General features: G+C 42.2%; 1 protein-coding gene across 9 annotated transcripts in view; it reads right to left on the bottom strand.

The window, feature by feature from the left end:
- Positions 1-27,174, bottom strand: part of PPFIBP1 (PPFIA binding protein 1) — a 117,927-nt gene that overhangs the window by 6,282 nt on the left and 84,471 nt on the right. For 2 of the 9 annotated variants that reach the window (XM_072875645.1, XM_072875653.1), the window contains exons 9-25: positions 24,921-25,035; positions 23,384-23,416; positions 21,997-22,058; positions 21,198-21,282; positions 18,078-18,235; positions 17,009-17,139; positions 15,510-15,563; positions 14,274-14,334; positions 13,233-13,262; positions 11,859-12,030; positions 10,345-10,377; positions 7,887-8,028; positions 7,478-7,606; positions 6,667-6,817; positions 5,308-5,419; positions 5,073-5,161; positions 436-558 (exon numbers count right to left, since the gene is read on the bottom strand). In XM_072875645.1, coding sequence (XP_072731746.1) covers positions 436-558; positions 5,073-5,161; positions 5,308-5,419; positions 6,667-6,817; positions 7,478-7,606; positions 7,887-8,028; positions 10,345-10,377; positions 11,859-12,030; positions 13,233-13,262; positions 14,274-14,334; positions 15,510-15,563; positions 17,009-17,139; positions 18,078-18,235; positions 21,198-21,282; positions 21,997-22,058; positions 23,384-23,416; positions 24,921-25,035 — 1,680 coding nt within the window. The remainder of the gene's footprint in view (positions 1-435; positions 559-5,072; positions 5,162-5,307; positions 5,420-6,666; positions 6,818-7,477; positions 7,607-7,886; positions 8,029-10,344; positions 10,378-11,858; positions 12,031-13,232; positions 13,263-14,273; positions 14,335-15,509; positions 15,564-17,008; positions 17,140-18,077; positions 18,236-21,197; positions 21,283-21,996; positions 22,059-23,383; positions 23,417-24,920; positions 25,036-27,174) is intronic. The other 7 variants (XM_072875698.1, XM_072875659.1, XM_072875669.1 and 4 more) reach the window with 7 other exon arrangements.

The raw sequence follows: 27,174 nt of genomic DNA, 5'->3' as shown, positions 1-27,174 counted from the left end.
ACTGATGGCAGTCTCTTGTCTGGTAACAGGGCCAAACTCCTTTTACACAGAAAATTTTGACACAGCCATCAATTTTCCAGAGAGTTACACAAGACTCACGCAACAGCGCACTGATTTCAAGATGATTTATGTCCTGGACAGCACATTAGAGACTAAGCCAAAACAGCTAGCTGTTGACTAGGAAGAGAAGCGGGAGATTTGGCAAGGGGACATGAGTCTGGGGCCATGACAGGTGGAGGAAAGAAAGTGGTGTTCCAGGTAGTGATGGCAGAGCATGAGACTTGGGAAGAACATCATGAGAAAAAGGAAACCGAAAATGAAACAGAATGAAATAGGAAGGAGGAGAAAGGAGGAGAGGGCAGAGCAGGAATAATCAGAAACACCAGGGAAAAACCGTAGAGGATTCCTCTTCACAATTTAATCTTAAAGCAGTACCTCATCAGACGGCCTCCTGCGCAGACAGTTGGGCTCAAAGTTATTTATTCTCAAAACCTGAATGGCTCTTTTGATGCTGAGGTGGTGGAGGACGCTGACAACTTTCAAGGACAGCAAGTCATCCTGTTGAAGAGGAAGGGAGAGTTAATAAACATAAACGTGCTTATTGGTGGAACCAGCACCTGACTGGAGGAGACTGCTTCGGACCCTGGCTTAAAATGGCATATCTGACACATTCTGGGGTAAGATTTTAATATGAGACATGTGATTAACGTCAAACCATCTGTCCCAAAATAAAAGCTTCCCGTGTTGCTCTGTACTAGCTCCTGGGCGATGTTCTTCACATAGGGTACAGAGCTTAGTACAAGAAACCTGGGGTAACGAGGAAGGGAGAGGGTGAGATGACACATCCTCAGCAATCTGATTAGAGCCAGGACAGCTTTCCAACCACAGTGCATCAGACTCACCTGGCATTTGCATTTAATCCTGCCAAAAGTTTTAATACCACAAACGTCCAGCTGAAAGTTTAACTGAAAACAATAAATTGCCCTGAAAATTGAGGCATTCTGTATGGTTAGAATGAAAAAAAAAAAAAAGAGGGAAGAAGAAAAATACGAAGGTGTGTCAGATTGGTCTCCCACAACTGCAAATGATAAATGTTTTTAAAAATGCTTGTCACAAGTGATGGAACGATGGAAAGGGTGACCATACGCAGGCTGTGGAGAGGCTCACCTTAAGTCTCCTTGGCCCCAGGTCACCATCACTGTGTAGGTCCTACCTTGTGCAGGCACTCGTTAAGGTTCGAGGGAAGGAGGGCAGGTTGGCCAGGAGCACCAATTCCCCCTCACACGTGCCAAGGGAGCATGTTGGACACAAGGGCAACCTGAAGGTTGGCTCTGGGACAACGCACCTCAAGGCAACCTGGCTGTGTCTTTACACCACACCATTTTCAGCATGGGATGAGCCACTTCTCACACATCGCAGGGCAAGAGCCTGGAAAGACCCAGCCACACTCCTCCCTGCAACGCATCACTGCTACAAACAAAATTAGCGGGTTCTTTCTCCAAAAGCTCCATCCTTGCAATGTTTTTTACTTAAACATTCATCTAACGGGGGACTTAACTTATAGCTCGCACAAACGGACTCCCACCAGTGTCTGTGGAAAGTGTTACGCATCTCTTAGGACAATTCGTGCCATGCAAAGGAATGAGAGAGTGCCTCACAGTGTCCCTCTCTCTGCACAATGACTGCCTTTGGCTGGACAGGTAGCTTTTGGATGTCAAGAGCCGGGAGAGATGAGTTCCCCCCTTCATGACTGCAGTAGCAAGCAGGAGTTTTGCTTTGGCTCCATGAAAGTTCCCTTTTCTCCTTCTTGTACTCAGGGCTCCTTCAAACCACCAAGGAGGGGAGGGACAGAGCCTTCTGGTACCCAAGGGGGCTCAACTCACAGGACACATGGGCAATGGACAATGGTGAAGGAGACAGAAGGTTTAGATGAGGCTCCCAGATTAAAAAAGGCTGCTGGTGCTACCCAACACCCTGACCTGCTGACAGGTTTGCAAACTAAGCAATGCAGAAGATGTCACATTTTGCCCACCTCTGGTTTCATTCCAATGACTAGCCCCAGAAATTTAGCATTTCAAAAACAAAATAATCAGATTCTCTCTCATTCAAGGAGCCAAGCCATGAAAAGCTTGTAAGGAGGAGTATGTGACAGGCCTGGCTAGACTTCCCAGCTCCCTCGCTGCTGCTGCCGCTCCAGAGGAGTGCTACAAAAGAAAACCTCCCGTGCACTGCAACTGTGGTCACATGCTGCGAGACTTGCATTCCTGCTAAGGTAGGCTCTTCAGTTGTAATTGAGTCCTAACTATGCTATTAAGTGTCTCAAAGTCCAATTCTCTCTCTGCTGGTGCAAGTTGGCTGACAGATAAATTTATGCATCCTTGTGCCAGAGTTAACTGGCTTAATATGTTTTAGCATTACTTATGTGTTACAAATACTGGACTCTATTTTGTCAGAATATTTAAGACTAAATTCTTTGCTTGCCCAAATAAACTCTAAGATTAGAGTTTCTATTCTGTGGTTTGCTAAGTCAGGGTAACTTCATGTGATTTTAAAAAGTATTTCTTTCATATTTTGCATATAGCTGCATTTAGTTGATCATTTACACTGAAGCTGCTGTTACAATTTGATAGTTAAACTCTGCCTAAAAATATCCCTAGTGATCTATAATTAAAGGGAAGTAACAGAAAGAATATCTATTTAAAAGGCAAAGCTCCGGCTATACATGCTTCCTCTGTCCACCTATTACTTTTCTTTCTTTTTTTAATAGAAAAAAGACTGACTGTTGAATAATACAAGTTCCCTTACAATACAGCCTATGCTGCATCTTATCCACATTCAATCCTCATCCAGGCAATACAGTGGTAAAGTCTCCCAACGCAAGGTCAAGCTCAATGGAGCCTACTGGCATCAGATCTCCAAGACTTAAGAAGCAGAAGAAAGAAACTGCCTCCTACTTTTATATTAATGTCCAAACACAAAAAACTAAAGGAACAAACACCAAACCACTCTATATAAGCAGCAAGTATTTAACATTTGACCAAAACGGACTCAACAGCAAAGTCATGCCAGGTAGCCAACGCAGGTCAGTCCTGGGCAGTGGCTCAGTTCCTCAGGAGCACTGTGTTGTCTTACAGGAGGAGAGTTAGATGTATCAACCCTAGGCTTCCTCCTGGTGCTATTGTAAAGCCTATACAAAATACATGCAAATCTGGCATAAAAAGGTAACTTTTACTCTGCCCAGGGCATGGCTCATGAGAGAACAGGAGTGTGATTGGTTTCTTCTGTGTTATACAGAAGGAATTAATATTGGCAATGCTCAGTTTGCATTTGTGTCTTGACAGAAGAACAAAGGTCTTATCTCATCTTACCTGAAACCTTAAACAAAGGAAACCTGCTGGGTTGGCTTCACCTGACCAGCAGTAAAGCGGGGACCTGACGCTGGTGCTAAGCATTTTGAAATACATTATGCAAAAGCTATTAAATATAGACTGTTTTCAAACAGGTTGGCTCTTAAAACTGCAATTTTCTTCAAAGGAAATTGCTTGGGTTTTCCTCACCTAAGCATCCACATGAATAGGTAGGTAGACCAAATGTTTGCTCGCTGAAGAAAAAAATTCCACCTACTTCTATTAATTAATAACAACCTGAAGAGCAAAGGCCCAGCTGCATGAACCATGACCACAGAATTTGCACGCTTCTGTGTACTTAGAAATGCTGCCTGAGCACATCAGTGTCATGCACAACTGTTAAGCACAAGACTGCTCATTTCTCATGCATGAGTCCAGACTCTTGCTTACTATGTTTGCTCTTCCACCTTAAGATAGTATCTTTAAAGCTGTAAAGAATATAGGAAATACCTGCAGGTGAGTAGTAGTATCAGGCCTTCTGTTTTCTATAGGTTACAGCTATTAGCATTAGCTTACCACAGGACACCCACTACAGTTTCAAGGGGTCCTTTAAACACCGCACACAGACAAGTATGGCATTCTGGCATATCCTTTTAGCAGTAGTGATGCCTCTGACACTCTGACCTCCCTCAGCCTTCTCCCTTCAATTATCCAGAAAATTTGAAGACCCAACGTATGAACCATTCAACATCTTTGAAATTATTGTCAGAAAGTCTCATGAGACACACAAGATGTTTAGCTGTGAAGTCTGTACTTTTGGTACACTACATGTGCATAGGTGTAGCCTCTGCAATGCCATAAAAGCAAGTAAGAGTAAGCTCCAACTTTAGCTTCCTTTCAGTAGATCCAGTCATCTGGGGCAAAACTTACATGTGCAGAACGCGACCACATGGTATATTTACATTCCTTTTTAAAACTTTCAACACATGGCACAGATGGCGCCAACTTTTGGCTCTAGGAAGCTACAAGCCAGATCGCAGTGATCCAGCTCTTTGGCTCCTTGTGGACACTGGATCCCGTAAGATGCCCGTAAGGGACGTGAGAACGGCTGTCTGTGATGCAAGAGCTGCACAAGCAGCCATAGATCCCCTTCTGCACCCCACAAGCAGGCTGCTTGTGGAGCCAGCCAGGATTTGGCCAGTGGCCACACACAGGAAGGCTGAGGGGAAGAAGGTTGGCGATGGTGGCTGGTGGCAGCACCTCCTCTCCAGCCACAGCCGGCTGTCTCTCAGGGCCAGCTGCTGTCTGGAATCCCCCCTTTCCCCTTATAGCAGGGGCAGGAGGGTGTGTTTGGGGCTGGGGCTGCCATTGGGGGAAGGCTTGAGGGAGGCTGAGAGGAGGTGAATGTGGGAAGGGGAGAAGGCTGCTTGCAGAGGTGTGTGGTAGGCCACGGATCCTGGTGCTGTGGGGTGCAAAAAAGGTTGCTGCCACTGGCAAATTGACCCAAAGGGAGCAGGAGGAAGATGGAGGCTGGGATGGAGAGGGAGGAGGATGTTAAGTGACTATAGTATCTATGCAGTCGCAACAATAGGCACAGTGAAAGCGCAGGTCTCGAGTCTCACCTGGTCTTTAGTGAACTATCTGGAGGTATGCCAGCATGCATTAAAGTGGGGAGAAACTAAGAACACAAACAAGAGGTCAGGAAAAGAAATGCCATTTACTCACCACACTCATGTAATGGAGCATTCGGCCGTCCACCTTTCCTTCATCAAACTGGGTCTTATACTGGGGGAGGCCAATGTCATCCAACCACCCTAAGGCAGAGACAGACACTCATGTTAGTGTGGTAGCCAAGTTATCTAGCATCAGTTAGTGTTATTCTCACTCCTTAAGCCCCAAATTAGCCATGATTAGGAACCCCTATCAAAAGTTGCTGCTTCAGCATGTAATAAAATCTTACTGGTAACCCAGTGGTAATCCAGTTTTCCATGATTGTTTTCCTCTTCAGACCCAAGTGCCTGCAGAGCAAGCTGAAGCTTCTTCCGATGCAATGGGTGCTTTATCCCAAGCTCCTGTGAAAGGAAGGAAAGAAGCAAACCTAGAGACAATACTGTATTTTATTTCTCCTTCTGCTGAATTACAAATGATTTCAGAGAGTCACACTGTACACAGCACTTGCTGGTGACTTGGCAGGTGTATTTTCTACTTGCTGAGTATCAGCATTATTTTAGCACGTGTTCAGCACTAGGGAAAGGCCCACTCACTGTGGTGGATTAATTTCAAAATGTGGTGGATTCCAAACTGTATGAAAATGTCGGCCACAATACTCTCATACCAGGTTAAAACCACCCCACTTATAAAACATGTTAGCATTCAGAAAAATACTTGATAGGATTACTTACTTCCCTCCCACTTAAAGAGGTAAGATTAAAAGAAATATTTAGTTAAGAGGACATGAAGGTCCCAGGAATTACTGAAATTTATTAATACTTCCAAATGCATAACACCTTCCCCAGTTTAATTGCAAGTGCAGGCATTCCAGGATCTCTTCAATCCCATATACACTTTCACCAGTGCTTGCTAGTTAATGTTACCTCTGATAACATAATTACAAGCCACTATGTCCATATCACGCTTTTCTTATTCTGGTTGTAGTATAACTACGACTTTGAATTAGCTCACTCCCTCATTGAGAAAACAGGGTTATTATTTGGTGACGGTAGTGATTTTTAAAAGCTGAAAATTCAAATGTTAGCAAATACTGTGGATTCAAAGTATAGACGGAATCAATTTTTTTAATGTTTCTAGTTTTAGAAAACAAGATGTAAACGATTCTATAACAATTTAAGACAAAGAAACTGATCACCCTTGTGTGTAACAAATCTTCATTCCTCTTTGTGTAAAATGTGCAGAAAGTAGTCAGATCAAAACAGTGACTTTTTACACCTCTCTCACACAGGCTTAAAATAACTGTACCCTACACAAGTGCTAATGAATCTACAAACCCATATGCTAATGAGACACTCTTATGTGCTAATGAGACACTCTTAAAGTGGCATACCCGATTGATAAGTCCACGCTTATAGAAGTTAAATCACATATTTGTAATTATTAGTTTCATTACAGAGCATTACATTTCTACGAAACTTCAACTAAAAAGAAACAGATTTGGCATTGCTGCAGATGACAAAATTTAAAAAATTAATCTTTTAAATTTTTTTTTTTTTACTGGATGCACCTTACAGACACGATTTGCATGCACAGAAATGGGAAATTTTTTTTACGTTTAATTGAAAGCAGTGTTTCCAGTATTCCTCACCTTTTCCAGATCCTGCTGAGAAGCCTGCAGAAGCGTTTGCCCAGACAGTATCCAGTGTTTGCCATTACTAATGTAAGAGCCTAGCCCTTGGTCCTGGAGCCAGTTGCAAACCTGCTCCTTCGTCCACTTTGCGAATGGCATGTCCAGCTCACTACAGAAGATTTTACCAAAAAAGACTGATAAATACCATGTCTCAAATCTCCTATTCTCATATATAACAATAAAACAAAAAACTAAGCCTAATTCATGAGTATTCTGTGGGAGTCGGGACAATCTCCGTGGGAGAACGTGCATCATGCCTGGCTGTTAGGTGAGCCTTGTGAGGCAGAGGCTGTCTCTACTTCTGAACTGTCAGCACCAGAAGCGCTGATTGCTGCTGATCTCCTGCCACTATCACAATAAACACAGTCTATTAATACCACCTCTGCTGCTAGGGTGGCTAAAACTCTGAAGTAAGACCATAGTGTTTTACTTTAGCCTTTAATCCCCAGAAGTGCAGCAGGAAACGTACCAGAGGAATATCTGTCGTTGCCATGTGAGGGCTCACACCCCGCTTTGCACTGCCTCACAGCTGCACTCCTGCAAAGCCGTGGACAAGGAAGGTTCCATTCACAGCAGGACCCCACCACCCAACCAACCTCAACCCCGCAAAGACCATCTCTCAAAGGAGGAAACGGCCTGGATCCACCTGCTTCCACTTGGCAGGAGAGGAGACATTTCATTTTGGCACTGCACTTCTCCTTTGGACCCCATGTTTGACTGGAGTTGCCAGGAAGGCAAGCACCAGCACACTTTGCACCACTCGTCTTACTTGTGAGACTGCCCCAGGTCTCGAGACCAGCCCAGTCGTGGCCCCGCAGTTGCTCTTGTCCCTCCTCTTTTGAACTCTGTCTCAGACATGTCATCTGGGTTGAAGGTAGTAGACTGACTTCTTTTAAGTCTAGTTTAAAGGAAGAAAGCATATTCACATTTGGCTAAGGAAAAGGCATGCTTCTCCTACTGCAACCAATATAGGTAAGATCTCCTGCGGGGTTTGTAGCTCTTCCTCCACGTCCCACTGACCTGCTGTTAGCTCCCTCAAATGCCACACTGGCTTCTGCTCTTGAGACAGTAAACCACAGAGCCACAGGTTGGAGGGGGAAAAAGGGAAGATGTGTTCCCAGCAAACCCCCATGCAAGCCCCAGCTCTAGAGAACAGCCATTTCTCATCTTTTACTTACTTTCCAAATAACTTCTTGATCCCTCTGGCCTTTTTCTTGGAATCTGGAGAAGGTGGAGTCATCTGTAGACTATCCATTTCTTTTGGGCGAGGGGGCAAGCCAGCCAGATCCAAGTGATCTGCAGATCCCTTCTCCGTTTCAGCTATTAGAAAGCAAAATCCCCATCAAGACTCACTTGCGCAGGACTGTACAGACATACTCTTGAACTCGGGAACGACTCTTGCTAAAATTATTGAGAGCCATCACGTTAAGAAAATGGGGCAAAGAGGGATGGGAAAATCCAGGAGAAACAACACGTGTTCCTCCTTCATGGGCCTGACTGGGAACACTCCAAGGCAATGCTCTGCACCAGTTAAGTGCCTTGCATCCAAGGTGGGCAAAAAACACCTCGTGAATCAATCAGTGAATTAAATCCCAAGTTCACTCTTCCTTGGGGAGTGCTCCTACAGTCCTTTCACAGACAGAGCCGAGGCATGTGGATGCCCAGGAACAATTCAATGCCATGGCAGGGCACCGAACCAGGAGTCCCCAAAGCATAGAAAAATAAATAATTTCCCTGCAGACATCTTTCCTAATAAGTTGCAGTATCCCGTAAGTTCCCCTATCAAGGAAATTCCAGCAACAAACTACTCCTCCTGCCCCAGGAGCAGGAGGGCCCTTTTCCCCTCACTTCTGCAAACTGTGGAATATTTTGTTCCTCTGCAGAGAAACACCAGGGAGTTTAGGCTCTGTCTGAAGTAGATTTTCTCTTTTGAGGGATGCACAGAACATCTCTGAGAGACCCTACACATTACCACCCATTCTAAAAGCATTAAATCTTTGATCTGTAGCTGTTGTTTTCTGTGACAACAAACCTGAGGGCTCCTGTCCCCACAAGGGAAGTTGTCACAAGATTGTTTAGTAAAAGCTAAACTAAGAAAGAAGAAAACTATTTTAAGATCATTTTAAAAGAAAACTAAAAGAATTGCAATATCTACTAGGCTATGTAAGCAGAGATGTGCCAGCAAGTGCCAGATAGCTGAATAAAACCACCATGTGGAGTTTATGCCACTTAATTGCTGAGGAACAATGACAGCATGAGCCTGTTCAGATGAAGCAGCCATGGCAAGGCAGCCTGCAGCAGGCTGACAGTCAGCCCTGTAACCACTTTTACCATCTTTTAACATGGCTGTGTAATTAGATGACCATCATTTGGTTTTGAAATGGACTCTCAGACTTCCAGGAGAAAACCAAACAAGTTATGTGAATCAAGGTAGAGCATATATTGCTGGGACACATGGTCTCAGGCCACAGAGTTAACGCTGAGGTGGCCACAACGTGCCACGCACAGTCACAAACTGCAGGCTTCACCAGCGTATCTTGCTGCTGGGCAAAGTTTACATGATTCAGCCAGAATACATTTGAACATGTCCCATTTTCCACCGATGTTTTAGATGTTAAACCTTGCAGTGAAGCAACAAGGTCACATAAAAGATTATTTCCAGGCACTCTGGTGTGACCGCTATTGAATATAGGGATCCTGCCAGTGAGAGACAGCACTAATGTCGAACCAGGCTTTTGCATTTGTGGTTTTTGCTTTACTTGTATAAGAAAAAGTGCTAGCTTAGAAAAAACACATTTAAACAGCATTCTAGAGAGAGAATACCAGGACAAGGTTGGGTGCATTAGTAGCAGAGATTTGCGGGTATTGCAACATTTGCTCCTTGTACCTCACTCCCTTTCATGCACTGACACAACCTGTAGAACAGCTGACATTTAAGGAGCCACATGGGAAACTGAGAGGGCCCAGAGCACTTGGTCTCTTCGTCAGTGAGGGGCACACCGGGTGGCTGTACAACCACCCTGACACAGCTCTGCTTGCTAAGGCAGGACCCTGCAGGTCTTACCTGCCCTTGCCAGAACCACTCAGGGAATGTTCACATCACAAGACTGGTTTTTACTATGTGAATGGCTCCATCCCCATCTGCCCTAATTATTTCTTATTCGTTGATTATATAATAAATATAACTACATCTTAGAAGAGGAATTACATATCCTTCCCCCCAAACTCCACTAAGTGAACGCCTTGGAAATATACCTAATTCCCTGCTTCGCCACCCTTTAAGCTCTTCCAGAGGCTCCAGGACAGATGTCAGCACAAAGGTGCCTCCGGTATTTCAACATCACTGATTCTCACCTGCTACCTTGGTCTGTGGGTAACTTTGTGCTCAAAGTTATGGCAAAGGTCTCTGCAAATTAACCCGCAATCTCTCTCATTAGTAGCAGTTACTGAGAAATGGTGCAGCTGACTTTTAGCAGAGGGCAGATGTTACATGAAAACTCCTTTTAGTGATGGACAACAGTTTCAATGGAGAGCTCTGGTGTCTAGTTCTTGTTTGAAAAGTGTGTGGCCATAACCAGCTGTTAGCAGCAGTCACAACACAGCGCTGGTACAGGCAGACATGCAGGATTACTATACCTAAAGTAGGTGCACTTGCACTTCGACTGCGATCTTCAGATATCCAAACAACGCACATAACCACACGCAGCACAACGGGAGAGAACACGCAGAGGGACAAGGTAAAACACAGTTCAAAACTTACGTCAGCAAAATACAAGACAAAAGGAGGGAGGTACATGAGACACATGCGCCACACGCAATGCTGAATTCACACAGAGATTAAGATTACCAATCTCCCTCTCACAAACAAGAAATGCAGTAGAGCTCTATGGTGGAGAGGGTAAAACACCACTGCAGTCACTTCAGTGCAGGGAGGTCACTTGCTCCATGACACACTGGGCAGGTGACTCACGCGGGCTCCTGTGAGGTGGCAAGTATCTAGACACCAGCTTTACAGATGGAAGCACTGAAATCTGGATAACACAAATAACTTACTCAAATTCACAGGACCCTGATCTAGATGGCCCATCTTCCAATCCTTTACGACAGCCACAAGTACTCCACTTTGTTAGACAAATTAATTTCAGGATGAAACAAGTGATTACACAAAAGCACACATGAAATAAACCAAAGCAAAGAGTCTAACCCTCAGAACAGACTGTACATCTATTCCGAGTACGCTAGCAAGTTCCCATGCTATATGTCACAGGCAAATATGGGCAATGTATAATAAATGTGTAGGTATGTTATTTCTTTTGAACAGAAGTCTAAAATTGTCTTTGAGTAAGTAAGAACAGGAGACTCTTCTGCTCAACAAAGCAGAAGCTATCCTCCTTCAGGTTTCTGAAAGATAGAACTAAATTCCTAAATCTCGTGCAAGAGAAAGCCAAAAACTTTAGATGAATGGCAGTAGATCTGATCTTGATCCTTGATGCTTGAACTGGAACAGTGGAAAGACTACTACAGCGGAGCAGTGAATGCAAGTAGGATTTCAGTTGGTGGCAACAGCGACTTCTGCATTAGGCAGAACATTTTGTTTATTTGTTTGTCACGTGCACATGTCATCAAATGACAATACCAAAACAATCCCACCTCCATTACAGGTCCAAAAATCAACATGAGCTTGAATAACTTGTCAATCCTGTTCCTATTGTCACCATCTCTTTTGCAAGGCTGCTTAAATACACATAAAATAAAGAAGAAGACTGAGTACTGCTGCCTCATTTCTGAACATCTGAAAATCTTATGAAAAATAAACTGGGGATGGAGCCAGGGGAAAAAAAAGCCCACAAATCCCACGTGTGAACTACTGCCAGACAGCTAGCATTTCAAAACAGCAGCAATCCACTACAAGGTCTCAGGGGAGATATCACAGCAGAGGTTGAAACAGATCTAATACTTGATTACATCAGTGAGGTTTTTTTCTGTTTTTTTTTTGTTGCTGTTTGGTATTTTCCAAACATTCTACTGAGAAAAGTGCCACCAAGTCACAGTGAGACTAAGGCTGGCCTTCCTGCATCTTAAGACAGTTACAGCTGCTGTTAAGACCCTTCAAAATACACAGAATCTGCATGCAGGTGCACAATACCTACCCAGATTGGGGGCACTTGCGGTCCTCTTGTTATTTTTTATCTTGAAAAAGCCTCGTCCAAATGAAGATCTGGCTTTACGGGTACCAAAACTATCTTCATCGCCTGTGCCACCATGAGAAGGAGACTTTGGAGGGAGAGTTGCAAAATTATTACCTTCCACAGGAGATTTAACCTGCTCAAGATAGGGGAAAAAAGATTCAACATCAGGGAATTGGCAAAAGGCCTTTTGAGAGAGACTGCAAAGTGACTGCTGACAGATAATCTGGAGAGTCCCTCTCATTTGTTACTACAAGAAAACAGAATGTAAAAGCCATAAAAGAAAACAAACAAGATCTTCATTTGAATATGTTCAGGACCCAGGATTACTATCACTACCATCTAAGAGTAACATGTCGTCTTTAAGATGTTGCTCAGTTTCTGCAAGGCTGGCTTACAGGTATGGAAAAGGTAAAAATACAGTCCTGGAAGGCTATGAACTTTTTCAGCTTTCCATGGTTTCTGTCTCCCGCACTGGTAGCTGCAGGGGCAGTGGGAAGCAGAGAGAGAGATGAGACCCCCACACTATATCGGTTCTCTGCCAAGCGTCAGAGAGCTCTTTTTGTCTATCACTGCTCTGCAATTTCAGAATTAATGGATTGACTATGTCCACTGCCAAAGCCGAGAGGAAATTAAGTATCAAGCAAGGAGTATAAATACCAGGACAGACATCAGACACACCAGTTAACCAATTTAAAGCAGTAGTTTTAACCTTGCCAGTTGTTTCACTGTCTCTTTAAAAGAAGGAGGAAGCAAACCCATTCACAATCCAAATATGATCCTTTGGCTTTTGCTGAATTGATACAGCATTCACTCTACAAGTGGTATCTGGGGTATGTCATCTCTGCTCAGGTCTTCTTATAGGTAATAATCGTTGCACGCAAACTATGGCCATATGGTACCGCGGGGTAACTGTTCTGCAATGACAGTCTTTTTAGGAACACAGTTGCTACTCACAAAAAACAATGTGGAAAGCCAAAGGTTTTTAAAGAGACACTAATCAATGGCAATTACAGAGTCAGTAAAATACTTAATGGTTAGCTTTGCTAATTACCTAGTGGTAGAATATGTGGGGGAAACATTAGCTTAGATGGCAACCTTATGCTCAACCAGACTGAAAGATAATCCATGTGAGAGAAGACAAGATGTGTGAGACACTATAAGCCTGACACTGAAGTGATGCTGACAACCGTCATATACTCCTCGCTATCTTGTCTGAAGGTCTGCTATTCACCCTCTGGAACTGCATGCCGCAATTTCACACAACTGAGCATTTCAGCACCTGCTCACTGTCTGTGTTTCTCCACGTACACGCACGAGCACACACACACACATTACCTCTGTTGGCTTCTGTGCAGAGTCTCTGTCCTGTTTGGGAAAGATTAAGAAAAACATTTTAAAAGTCATGGTTTATAGCCAGTATTCAATTCACTATGATTACCCTGAGTTAAATTCTGACTGAAATACCCTTCCCTGCCTATTTCTCCCCCCCCCCCCCCCCGGAAATAAATCTCTTCAGAGCTGTATTTCACACAGGTTAATTCTTGCTTTCTTTGAGGTCAGTGAGCTGACATGAAAATACGGTTGCTTCGGTTTACTTTGTAAAGGATTAGCTGTGTACATAATTAGTGACATGCAGTCTGTTAAGGCACTAATGGGCACAGCTCGCTGAGGGGATCCAAAGCAGGAATCAGACAGGGTAGAAGCCAAGTAGATAAAACGTCCACAGGATCCACTCCTTGGCTGTCCAAACAAACCAAAAAGCCCCCCTAACCCATGAGCTCTAACTCTTATCATCAGGTTCTGGCTACATTTTCAGTCCTGTCAACATCTCTCCTGAGCTGTAAGGCACAGCTCAGCGGCTTGGGTATCAGAGAACTCAGGAGCTTTTAGAAGTTTAGGCTGTCAAAAAAGAGCACAGGAATTGCCTTGATTTGATGACACTTAGAGGCTAACTGCTTTTGGTCACTTCAAAAGAGACCTAAACTGAAGCTATCACGAGACATTCAAAGGCTCAGTATTTTGTTTCTGACCACCTGAAACACATAGTCACCCCAGACTGTATTTTATAATGCATTAAATTACATGGCCTTCTAAAATTATCCGCCTTAAACACAGGTAGGAAGCGGTAGTGGGACTTACTTTCTTCTTGTCTTAAATCATAAAAGCATATCAACTAAAAAAAAAACCTCATTATCTGAGGAAAAACACAGCAAGAGAGTCTCAGGTAAACGCCTCATGCAAAAATGACATGAGGAGCCCTACTCTGACTCAGAATTTCTCAGAAGGCGACAACAGAGTGTCCACGTGGTCACCGCCACAACAGAGACGTCACCCTTGTTTCTAAGGGGATGGGAGGAAGTAAGAGACCAAACGAACCGCTTCGGATGTCTCTTTTCTCAAACTGCTCAGACTGCTGGACTTCTGCAGCGAAGAAGTTCTGAAACAACAACATAAAAATCAAGCCAAGTTACTGGAATTAAATTTGCTAAGACAAACACACTCTCGGGAATCAGCTTTAAAGAAAGCATTATAATACATGATGAGATATACCAAAAACAAAGACATTTTGAATTAAGGCAATCAACGCACTAATCAGAGTCCACACAATTCAATGAGGTACTGTAAGAACCTCCATATCATAATTACTGCTGCTAATGCTTCAGTGACATGATGCCTACCTTTGGATATTTTTGGCTTCTTATTTAACGTTGTATTTTCAGAAGCACAAGCAGAAGTTACACAGCCAAAGGAAGTGATATAAACAAAAGCCATGAAAACCAGTATTTTTAGCAACAGGCTTCTGACTAATTTAATCCTTAAAGAAGCCAAGCATATTATGTCAAGCATGTGTGTTTTAGTATTTTATCTTCAGTTCCATTTTGGACCAGATATCCCCCAACTTCTGGTGGGATTTACAGTCTAGAACACTTAAGTCTGGCTGAAAAGAAAGTTACCGTTAAAGTTTTTCCCGCAACCAGGTATAAATTAAGAGTAACTTCACTGAATTTTACAAAGTTACCTATCTTTATACCAACATAAGGCGAGTAAAATTTGGGTTTGGGAATATTCTCGTGGCACTGACTAAGTCACTCGAAATAAAAACAGCTGCTGAGCCTCACACTGTGTACCAGACAAACCCTGTTGACTTAGGCTCCTTACTAACAAATCGCTTTGACTCAGCTTCGAGTTCATAAATAGACCCACTGATTTCCCTAGGGAATATGGCTATGTGGCAGAAATTAAAATTATTTTCTCATTGTAGTCAGCTGATCACCTTCCCCCCACTATCAAAAGAAAAAAGGAAATCACATGCACATGTACTACGGAAAACTGTAAATTTCAAAATATATTGAGAGTCTACAACCCAATTAGAGATGCTTCACAATGTAAAATAAATTAACTGCACATGTGGACAGATAAAGCATTAGAAAATAATGATCATTAAAACATAGGACATGAGCAGAAAACTACCACCACTGAATACCATCTTGGTTAGAATTAGTTGACATATTTACAGTGTATGTAAAATATGGGGGGTGCGTTGGGGGGGTTTTTCAAGTCAACAATCACATATAAATATGTTTCCTAAGCATTTTTTATTATGATACTTACACTGGACTATCACACAGCTGAGTTTCTGGCGAGGAACCTGTTGATCTTCCTTCACTGTAAAAACAAAAAAGATATGAAAAAAGTAAGGCATTTCGGGATCCCATCCAAATACCTTGCTGATACAGAAATCCTATCATCTCAGCCTGCTTTAATCCTGTTTTCACTTCAGCTGTTATGGTACTAACACATGGCAAATTTTCTCCTCTACGGTGGCAAGTCTTGTAAAAGGACAAAGGTGAGGTCAAGAGCCCCAGGAAAGACAACTCGCAGTGTAAGTTGATGACAATACTGCACTATTCAGCTTAAATAAATGCAGAGGTTATAGCATGTGCAGGGTCTGCAGCAGCACCAAGTAGTGGAGGTCACTGGCTCCCTGTGAGTCACCCACAGCACGGGGCATTTTACTGCAGGTTAGTGCTTTGTTTGTTTTTTTCCAAGACGGGACACAGATGAAATCCCTGCTGGTGATGGCTAGAGCTGTATGAGGCACAGCACAGCAGAAACCAAGCAAAGCTGGTCTTCTGGATAAGATGCTTTCCTTGACTGGAACTGGAAAAATCACACATCAATCACCTTGCACTGATTTTTCACATCGAGATCGATGACGGTTTTAAGCCAACAAGACTTCCTTGCCTCTGGATTCCTAGTCTTTGATACTCATTTAGATAAAGCCAGGGATTCGGACCCAGAAGAAAAAACCTTAGCACAGACTTTTCCAGCTGCAAGTCTGGTGTGCTTCTCAGTAGCCCCTGCAGTGCCAGTCCAGATCTGCAGGGGCTGGGTTTCCTCACCCAGGCAAGGGAGGTGCAGGCTTAGAAATGCTGGGGGAAGCCAATGGCCACTTTTCCCCCAGAAGGTTGCCACTGGGTTCAAGCATGGGGGCCCTGGATGCCACAGCTCAGCCACAGCCCTGGGGTGCAGTCACGCATCCCCACCCCGGCTTCCCTGGGACGCTGTGCCTATGCAGTTCGTCCGGCTTCCAAAATCTCAGGCAGGGCTCTCATAAGAGCGAGTGAAGAAATATCTTTGCATTTCATCATGCCAAAGGACGGCAGCAAGGGTATCTCTTTCTCTGATCTTTTGAAACGCCGCTTGGGTTTCCTTCTGGGGCTCCATCAACAGCTCAAGGTTAGAGCCAGACAGTCCTTTTGTTGCAGTTTTGGCAGTGCCTTACACCAATCTTTAGCAACTGTGGAAAATGTCTGAATGCAAATCATCAGGAATGCATTTGTGCTAGCACAGCCAACACTATGTCAGCCAGACCTAGATGATGTAAACCCAGATAAAAATAATGATTCTGTGTCCTTCATTACACATTAGATCAGTTTTTCTCTCCTTCTGTTCACTTCTTGCAAAGCAGCTGGTATAGAGTACGAGTGCTGCTACAAGCAACAGCAACCAAACTAATACTTGCTTACTGAAAAAGATTTAATCAATGCACTTCATGAACATAAGCTTAGTTTGCTATAGCTAGTCAAGTGAATAGTCAACAATAATACCTCATTTCACTTGCAGGATCTGGCCTAGGCTGTGTTTTCACTTTCTCTGCAACAGTTTCTGGGCTCTTGGACGTTGATGAAAAAGAAGGGATTGAAATCTGTAAAATACTGGTGTGGATCTGTAAGGAATTCTAGAAAGAATGAAGAATACGTGTTACCTGGTTTTGAGCTGAAATTAAGCAGACATAAATGAAAAGAGTGACAGATAAACTATGAAAAGAAGGATCTGAAATAAGATTTTTAAAAGTGATTTTTTTCTTTCTATTGTAATACAATGATTTTCTACTTGAAAGATGTCACTGAAGATAAAACATGAATCACTGCACAGATAAGCTACAGCATAGACAAAAATCTCACAAGTCTCCCAAAGCTGCCTGCTAAATCTCTCTCTACCACAGACCCCATGAAGGGTAGTTCACTTTTCAGGTTTACTCCTGTCCTCAGCGACTCAGAGAATACAAAAAAGCTGCTAAACATTTAATTTAGTTTTTTTCATAGTGTCCTCATGCTGTTTAGTTAAGTAAGTCAAGTCCCTGCTCTGACTCAGAGCTCTACGAGAAGAGATCTATAGTTTTATTACTGGAAAATGTGATTGTAAAAATCAGACATTGGACCACAACCTACCTATCATTTAACTGAATGGATATAATGATGATTACATCCTTTTAAATACGACAGGATAGATTTAGTAAGTCCCAACATATTTACTTCAAGTTCCTGACAAATTAAATGCAGCTCCTAAAACAGCTATGTTTGATATGAAAAGCAATTTCTATGTTTGATAGGAAAAGTAGTTTAGACCCATTCTTACGACAAATACAGCTATTTGCTGTCTCCGGATCCCATTTGATGATTAAGAAAAATAAATTTAACTGAACTCAAATGAAACTCCTCAGCAGCTTTCACAAGAAAGCTACATTCTCCAAACGGATATGGGACATTACTAAAAACTGTGCAACCCAGAAAAAAATCTTTTCAGAAACTTGAGTTTTGGCATCTGCAATATGAATCCAGCACAAGTAATGTTTTCAAGGAGTGATAGCATTAAATGAGGAAGAAAGAGAGATACCTCCTCATGAATATTCACGTTAAACTCATCGTGGATTGGAGATGCTGTTACTGGGGTTGCGGATGGGCTTTTCTCTGGGTCAGTCAGACTTGGTGTGTCCAATAAAACCGTAGAAACAGACCCTGAATTCAAGAAGTCTTCACCATCACTTTCCTTGCCTGAAGAGAGAGAAGATGGAAACTTGTCTTTACTTCTGGATACATGATGACCCTTGCTCCCACACAAGGCGCAGCTAGTGTGCTCATTTATGGGCCAAAAAGGGAAGAGGCTAGGATTACTTTTTTTTCAGGACAGACTACAACAGAAGGGGAGTCATTGCCAAATGCCACTTCCCAATTCAACCACCACAACATAGCAGGGTTGGAGCAGAGGGAGGACATACATCTGACAGCAAAAAGCCCAGCAAATGCCCTCAGGGCATTTAGTGGGATCGGTTTCAGCAAGCTGAATAAACTGGAGTAGTTATTTCCTGTCCCGTGTTCTGGAATTTCATACTAAATACTTCTTTTCCCTTATTCACTAGGGAAAGACCAAGGGGTCAAGTCTGCCTGAAACTTAAGATGTCTCTATGATATCTTCAAGTTACCCATAAGAAAAATGCAGCCCACTGCACAAGAGTCTAACACCAGCTTTTAAGTGACTACACTATGTTTGCAGACTGCCACAAACTGACTGTGTCTCTTTTAGTTAATGCCATAGCCTGCACCAGCATCTGGCATCCTCTGCTCCTAACGAGCAACCCACTGCTCCTGAACTGCCTCAGTACTACCAAAGGCTTGGATTTCCACACTTGTCATCAATACCAGAGTACTGCCACTGGCAAGAAAAAGTTAAAGGCAACCAATACTTTCTGAAAAGTGTGCAGAAACCTAGCACTCATTGCCAAAGATCTGATGCAAATACAAGCCAAAGACTGTTCACAGCAAAAACCTCTCTTGCCCATTTTTCACTGCCTGAAATCTCTGTCCATGCTCCATGAATTGACCATAAAGCACAGTTCCCAGAGACTCAAGGTCTGTTTTAACATCCTCCTGTCTTTGAAGGCATAGCACTGCATGAAAGAGCAATACCTATTCAAAAAATGCTACTTCTCTCCTCCAACACTCAGCATGGTGTTTTGCCCTCATCACCACCTTTCCTCTTCCCTCACTGATAATGTGCTTTCCCAGCCTTGCAGACTGAAGTCATGCAGCTGTGTCCTTAGTGCCCCTCAGTGGTTTCGAGGAAGGAAAAGCCCTTACATACCAAGATCCAAAGCCCACAGACAGTTTTCAGCCCAGCATGCTCTGGCACATGCCAGCTCCCATCCGGGCTTACGTCCATGACGCCGGACTAAGAGAAGCTGCCTCCTGAACCCACTGCTGCACCCACCTCAGGGCTGCAGTGCTCATGGGGGAGCAGGACAGGCAGCTGGAGACTGTGATTGAGGGCTTTCACATGGCCCTGCAAATCAGCTGGCACCCTCAGGAGCAGAGGTCAGGATCTCCTTGCTGCAACCACTGCCTCCCCGCAGGGATGGCCTCTCAAAAGCCAGGCAGGAGCAAAGAGGGGCACCAGGAACCTCTCTTTTCCCTGGGTCTTAGCCCCAGTCTCGGCAGCATGTCCAGATGGGGCTCTGCCCTCCACTTTTCCTGCCTTGACCCAAGGGAGCAGACCCAAGAGCCCAAATGTGAATCCACCACCACAAAAATACGTGTTTTGCCTCCTCAGTCTTTTCTGGCTATTGACAATCTTCACTCTTTGAAAGGATCCCTGGGGGCTCCTACATCCCCCTCCTAGGAAGGTCATCCACCTCCAACATTTGCATGGCCAACAAAAGCCACAAGCCCTTGTCTGTTGTGCAGAAGCTCAGGCAACAAGCTCGGGTCAATTAAAAGTCTGTGGAAGGCTGGGCTGGCCTTCTCCGGCCTTCAGAGGACTTAGCGACAAAGGAGGTTTCCATAAGGCGGTAATACAACACTGTGGTGCACAGACTTTTAAGTTGCGCATATGTTATATGTGCATACGTTACCAGAATGCTAATGTCTAAAATTCACTGGGGATAGGTCTTTCAGAGGACAAAATGCAACTTGAGTGCTGAAAGAACAGGATGATGCAAGGAAAAAACCCACCAGTACACGATTATTGCTGTAAAGGGAGATGCTAATTTTCTAACATCTAAGTGTTTTCATCTGAAAACCCAGAACCATTTCAGTACAACGTTCTACATGTGTTTCATTTGATTTTCTTTTAAGGGAGAAAGGAGAGAGATAGGGTATTCAATGCAATTACATCAAACTGAGGACCGCCTCAACATTTATCACCTTTGGGGATCAGAAGCTCCTGGATCTGGAAACCTCCACCAGTCTTGGAACATACGGAATGGACCGTTACATGTTACAGTATATATTATAGCTACCATTTCAGCCACACAATTAAGCTCATTATCTGGTGGCAGAGAAGGCTTTTTTTGGGGGGGTGTGTGAAAAAAGACTGGTAGGAAAAGCCAGCCTGGCCCCCCACTGCGGTAAGGAAGGAGAACTATTCCACAGCTGCTGCACATGGTGGCTTGTGAAGGCTTCATTACATGCCAAAGACGTGGCGTGTCATCGCAACACAGTCCTGGCAGCACATCCACTTCACTACAAACATTTTTGCAGCTCTCGGGCATTGCTATTACAGCATGTGCAGCCGCTGGGGCGGTGCTGGTTTGGCTCGTAGGAACGTGCACGCTCAGGCACTGCTCTGCTCAGCTACCAACCCCTCCCCAGGAATACATGCAAGAGAGGGGAACAGCAATTTTTAGCAGTTAATGTAGCAGCCAGCCCTGAAAGGCATTTCAGGAGGCTATGGAAAGAGCCTAAGAGCTTATCATATTCAAACTAATTTTACAAGGAGGGGAATAAGCAACGTGACAGTAATAGTTACTACTACCAGATGGTAAATGGGACAGCACCCAAATGTGCAGCTGCCTGGACGAAAAAGGCAATTTACCAGTTCACACCAGTTGAAGAATTGACTTTTACTCTACCTAAGAGATGCCTCCAAAGATAGTAAGTCTAAGAGGTGATATAACACTACCACAATGCACCTAGAGTTTAAATGAGAGTAGAGTTTAACTTTTTTTTTATTGTACAATACCTTTTTTACCTTGAGCCAATATCACCATGTCTTGGACTTTCTTGTATCTATTCAGAGATTGCCGAAGCTCTTCTATCTTCCGATCCTAAAATAAAGGAAAGTTGTGACTGTGCTTCTTCCTTCAGCAAATCAAAAATAAGAAATACAAATACTAGATATTCTTCAGTTGAATTGGTTTTGAGACTAAAAGAAATGGGAAGTGTGGATGGGACAGGACCCAGAACTCTGAGAGGCTTTGAAATATCCAAACTTGTATTTAGCAAAAACTATCATCTGGTTAATCACCAGAATTGTCCCAGCCTTGAAAGTGGATTTCAGCTCCCTTGTTAAGTCAAAGGTAGAGTATAATAAATTTGCTATGTACAAAGAAAGCAGTAATCAAAGGAATTAGGACTTTGGCGATCAAAAGAAAACATCCTACAAAATGCACATGCATATGAATGCGCAAAACCATACATGAAAACAACTCATACTTTATAGCAAGTCCTTTTGGAAACGCAGCCTGTGATATCTCATGGGACTTGTATGGAGCTCTTTACATTTTCAGAACACGGTGTAAATTGCAGTTGCTCTGAACTGAATGACACAACAGTGTAAAGACTGTGCTCATGCGACAGAGCTCATAAATGCTCAGTTATAGTCCCTTAAAAGGCACTGCAGTGCTTCTGACTATAGTGAATCATTGATTCTTACAAATTTGATTTTTTAATTGAATTGTGCCAAGTTCATATGTGAAGATTTTCTTAGAGATTTAACTCAATCTGATGAATGATTACTGAAAAAATAATGACTTTGCTACCTTCTCTTCATTTGCTGCCATTAGAGATTCTACCGCCTTCTTCATTTTCTGTACCTCTATATCTAAAAACACAATACAGTTCTCTAAGTCAATTTAAATAAGACAGTGTAAGAAAAACAAAAAACTTAGAAGCAACTTGGTAATATCTGAAAGTACATTTACAAATTAAAAGACAAAACATAAGCCACTTAAATTCTATTTTAGATGGAAATATATAGAAGAAAACCCTTTTTCTTCAAAACCTTTTTTTCTGACATTTTTATAAGGAAATGATGAAATTCAGGAAATTTCCTTACCCAACCCTCCAGCCTTAGGAAAATGGAAAAGTCAAGAGTAAAACTACTGCTTGACTTTCACTATCTCCATCTTTCAAATAACCAAATAATTGCAAAACAAAATGTCCAAAATACAAAATACTACATTTGGAGTGCAATAAACCACATCCTCATTATAACAGTCAACAAGCGCCCCAAATGGCATCTCAAAAACCCACTATACAAAGCAATAGGATTAATGGATATGATGAAGAAAGCATTGTGCAGTGATGCTTAGTCTTAATTCAGTATGGATGTAGAAATGAGGACAGTACAACAGAATGATACAAGTATTTGCTGTGATGAGCAGTCATGCCAGAACATACATTGTAGTTCAGACTTGGAAAAGGTCCCTAATACAGATGACAGTGTTCTGTGCTCCATCTATAATCCTTATTTACAAAGAAGTATAAATACATGGAAACATGTACGTTCTAACAAGGTCAGATTTTGGAGGTGTTCTGGACTAGAAATTCAAGAAGAATGGAAATAATCTCAATCTTTGCTAAAAATCTACCTTGCATAAATGAAGTAAACTTTAAATTTCGTTACAAACACAGGCAGGTGGCCAAATTCACAGGCAAGAAAGTATTTTACCTTGTTTTAAACTTCCTAAAATTTCTCAGAAAACAGACAGAGTGGGAAGAACATTTTCCTCCTTAATGAAATGCAAGAAGAAAACAAGCTGCCTGGCTGACTTTCTAGATGAAAGACATTTAGACACATTGGTCTAAAACAGCAACTGATCTAGTTCCAATGATTTTCACTCAGTTATGCTAACTGAAAACCTGGTTTACTGAATTGTGACTGCATTTCATTGAGAGGCAACTGTTTTGTGAGTCTCCATGAGACCAAATCTTTCTTTGTCTATCAGCTTTCTTTAGAAAACTTTGTATTTCAGGTGTGATATATCCACCCTTATTCTCAAATTTTACTGTAAGTGTAAGTAAGGGTTATAGATGATGCAACCTAACAATGTTTGTAAGAAGCAGTTTTGCAAACACATGCAGAAAGCTATTCTGGAAAGCACTTCTGAAACGCAAATGCTTGTGGAAAGACACCAGAAACCTTACTTTTATCTTTGAGCTTCTTTTTACAATTTTCATCTGTGCAGGAAAATCCATTGGATTTGAAATTAGCATGAAGGTTATGACATTAAATAACTTTTAACACAATATTGATACTTAAGGAGTCAACTATTCCTCATGTATTACTGCAGAAGCAAGCAGTTCATGGTTTCAGCCTGCACTCCCCCAGTGCTAACGTTACTAATGACACAAAATAGTCTCACTGCTCTCATACACAACTACCTGTCTCAAGGATATATTTTTCAACTTATGTTTTCACTTGTAAGGCCTCAGAAAAGTTATGCCAACAGATTACTCTTAAGCTAACACTTTACTGGCAAAAGCCAGCTAAGCGATAATGTATGCTTATTTGTTCAGAAAGCACAATTCAGCTAATGGGGCAGATAACCTGTGTTATCTGCAAACAGCATTACTTAATATTGGTCCAAGGCAGAAAAAACATGGTTCATCATGGCAGAAGATCTCCTGCTGAGCTATACTGAAAACCAAACTAAAGCTGAGAACCAGAGGGTAATGGGAGTTCAACATACACAGCAGCCCCCAGGTTGTTCACATTTAAATGTTCTAAAAAAAAAAAAAAAAAAAAAAGAGGAATCACCGTTCAATGTGGTTGCTTTTAATGATCTTACGTAGTGGTTTTGAAAACAGATCATTCTATTAAATAAAATGTGACAACCTACACACAGCATTTTCCCCCTCAGGTCAGGGGAGGAGACTAATTAATCTCTTGTGCCTTTATTTTTCTAAAAAACGTACTTTAAAAGCACAATCTTAAAATCAGCAATAACTATCAGTGAGACATATTCAGAAGTGAAATTGCAGCAGGTCAAAAAAGACTGTGGAAAGTTTCTTTGAGGCTTTAAAGAAAAATTTCTATTTTTAAATAAGTTCCCAAATCTAAGTTTTTCCAAATAAATACTGATTTTGTTTCTTCTTTGCAAGCAAATAAAAGAATTATCTGACATGTAAAATTTCTGTGATAATTCAAGCTTAATTAGGATTTAGACTTAACCAGTGCACAAATCCAGAACCAGTCCTCATTTTCACCTACTTATGGCTAGGTCCACACTGAACATTTGCTGGTACACATCATACTTTGGTTTGCAGTATGGCTTTTCCCCTTCCTTACCAGTAAGGGGTGTACAAGCAAAGCCCAGCATAGATACCCACACAGAATGTTTCCTTCTTAATATAATCTTTTTGGGGAACTTGTTGAAATCAGTTTAAGGATTTCTTTGCCAATACAAACTGCATCTTTTGAGGCACCATGCAAGCCACGTAAAGGGCTAACTAGGGATTACTTAGGCTAGTTTAAAGTTGATCAAGAACTTGCTATGACAGTAGGTTCAGCAGCTGCATCGTGAACACCCACTAAATATGTTAAAAGAAGTAAACATGAAGACAGAAAGTATATGAAAACTGAGGTTTTTATCTGTTATTTCCTGTACAACCATTCATGGAAACACGACCTCAGATGAGGCGACTGAGGAGGACACAGTGAGAGAGCCTCCCTTCTTCTTACCTCTGTCCAGTATTTCAATTCCTTCTCCTTTCAGCTTGCAAACTAATTTTTCTTGCAATCTTTTTACCTCGGCTTCCTTCTGCTCTAGTTTGTCTTTCAAAGCTGCTAGCTCATCCTGTAACAGACACAGAATCACTCAGTGACAGCTTCCACACACACCTGAGACATTTCCAAAATTTCCTCCTATGAAGCACAGTGGACAGGTCCTCAGCCAGTGGAAATGACTGAGGGCCCCCTGACATTTCCACTGGCTGAGGGTACACCCACCAAACTGATTCTGAACATCACAACTGACTGCTGAGTCCATAAGGGGGCAAAAACAGGGGGCTTATGGTCCCAAAGTGTTGGTCTCATGTATAATTGAAAAGAGATTTTACATCTAAATTTAAAAAAGAAAGAGTAAAGCAAAAAAAACCAGTTTTCTGATTTATTTTACCTTGCAGAGACAGAAAAAGTGCAGGTGATGAGGCTGAATGCTAAAATTTACAAACACTTATTTTGGTATACACAGCATTTTGCATGTTCTAAGCTGGACAATTATGGAACTGTGCTTACACCAGGCTGAGGACAGTTTCAGAAATAACCACCGCTTCTATGAAAGAAAAATCAATCACGACACCATCACGCACATAAACACATACTGGAAAGCAGTTCAGACGAAAAATGTGGTACCTTTGCCACAGTTTGGGTTTGCTGATCAAGCATTAGGAAAGGAAGCTTAGAGTTGAGATTCATGGGAATAAGACAGATGGTGTTTGGGGGAGTTGGGGTGTATTAGATAAATGCTGTCAAATTTTAACTTAGATCTAACCATCTGCACTAGCAAGTGACTGGCACGGATCCATGCATTTAACTTCTTTAAATTTGAGTCAAATCCTACCCAGCTTAGTAACATGTTTCTTTGATGTCCGAGGATATCTTGTGCAACAGCATCATCAAGACAGGACCCTCAGAGCAAATGTACCCAACACTGAAAATTTAATTTGTTCAGTTTGTAAACAAAACAAAACAAGGCAAGACTCATAATTTTGGCATTTACAGCTTTTAACTGAAGTTTTAAATCCTTAAAGGAATAAACCAAAGTAGAATACTGTGGCTTAGGTATATTCCTGAGTTTCCCTCAAAAGATCTGTTGCAAATATATAGTGATGTCTGCGACCCAAACTATGGCCCAGATTACAGAATTTCCTGAAATTGGTTCCTGTCTGCGCTAAAGCATCATTAAAAAATAGATCAATCTTGAAATTGTCAAGAAATCCAAGATTCTTCCAGAACAGTGGTTGGGCAATACAATCCTCCAGTGCTCCAACTTCATACTGATTTTGATGGGATTTCTGCCAGACCCATGCTTCTCCAAAACAAGACCATCTCTTGGTCACTTGAGAAGCTGCTGTTATACCCATGGGCAACTAGAGCTGCATGTGGTTGTTGATGTGTAATTCTTCCCCTGAATTAGAAACACGATATGTAAATTTACACGTGGGAGAGGGGACAGTATAAAAGAATAACTATTTTCTAGCTAGTTTTCATGAATAAATTTTCTCTAAAAAGGTGAGAAAAAGTTCCGTTTGAATAATGGACATAAGCTACAGAAGAGGCAATCTTCCCTTGGAAAGGGAATGATTTTAACCCAAGTCTAATTCCATTATGTGTAACCTATGCAAAGTTCACAACACTAAAATCCTCTCCCATCCAACATAAAAGCTGTTTACAAGGAATATCTACATAAAGAGCTTTCCACATCTAATGGGAAAGGGCAGACTGCATATCAACACACAGCAATTAATGAAGAACAGAGCATGACAGCACGATGCAAGACAGACCATAAAACGGTGGAACATGAAGGATTCAAAACAGGCCCAATGATACCCAGAAACTACTACACCTTTAGCATCTGGCTTTTTTGCTCCATCCGCTGCTTTTCATACTGCATCTGACCCACTTTGATTTTCATACTAGAAAGTTTGGCCATTAAAGACTGGTAACAGAGACAGAGGAGTGAGAGAAAACTAAAGATAGAAAAGAGACAAGGCTAAATGGCAAAGCGAAGTTAGACACTTAAAGAAATAGGCTGCTAGAATTACTTAGGTGAATGCTTTCTCTTCAGAAGTGGCTGATTTTTAGCACATTTAGGAGAAAATAAATGCTCAGGTTTGGTGTCACCTATGGCACACGCCTTATGTACTGCAACTGGTGTTTCTTGACACATATGTGAAACAAGGGTCTAAACAGGTAATAAATTTAGTGTTAACAG

This window comes from Ciconia boyciana, chromosome 1 (genome assembly GCF_034638445.1).
Source record: "Ciconia boyciana chromosome 1, ASM3463844v1, whole genome shotgun sequence".
NCBI lineage: Eukaryota > Metazoa > Chordata > Aves > Ciconiiformes > Ciconiidae > Ciconia > Ciconia boyciana.
The sequence above is the reverse complement of the archived record's forward strand: the minus strand, read 5'-3'. Positions and strand labels throughout refer to the sequence as shown.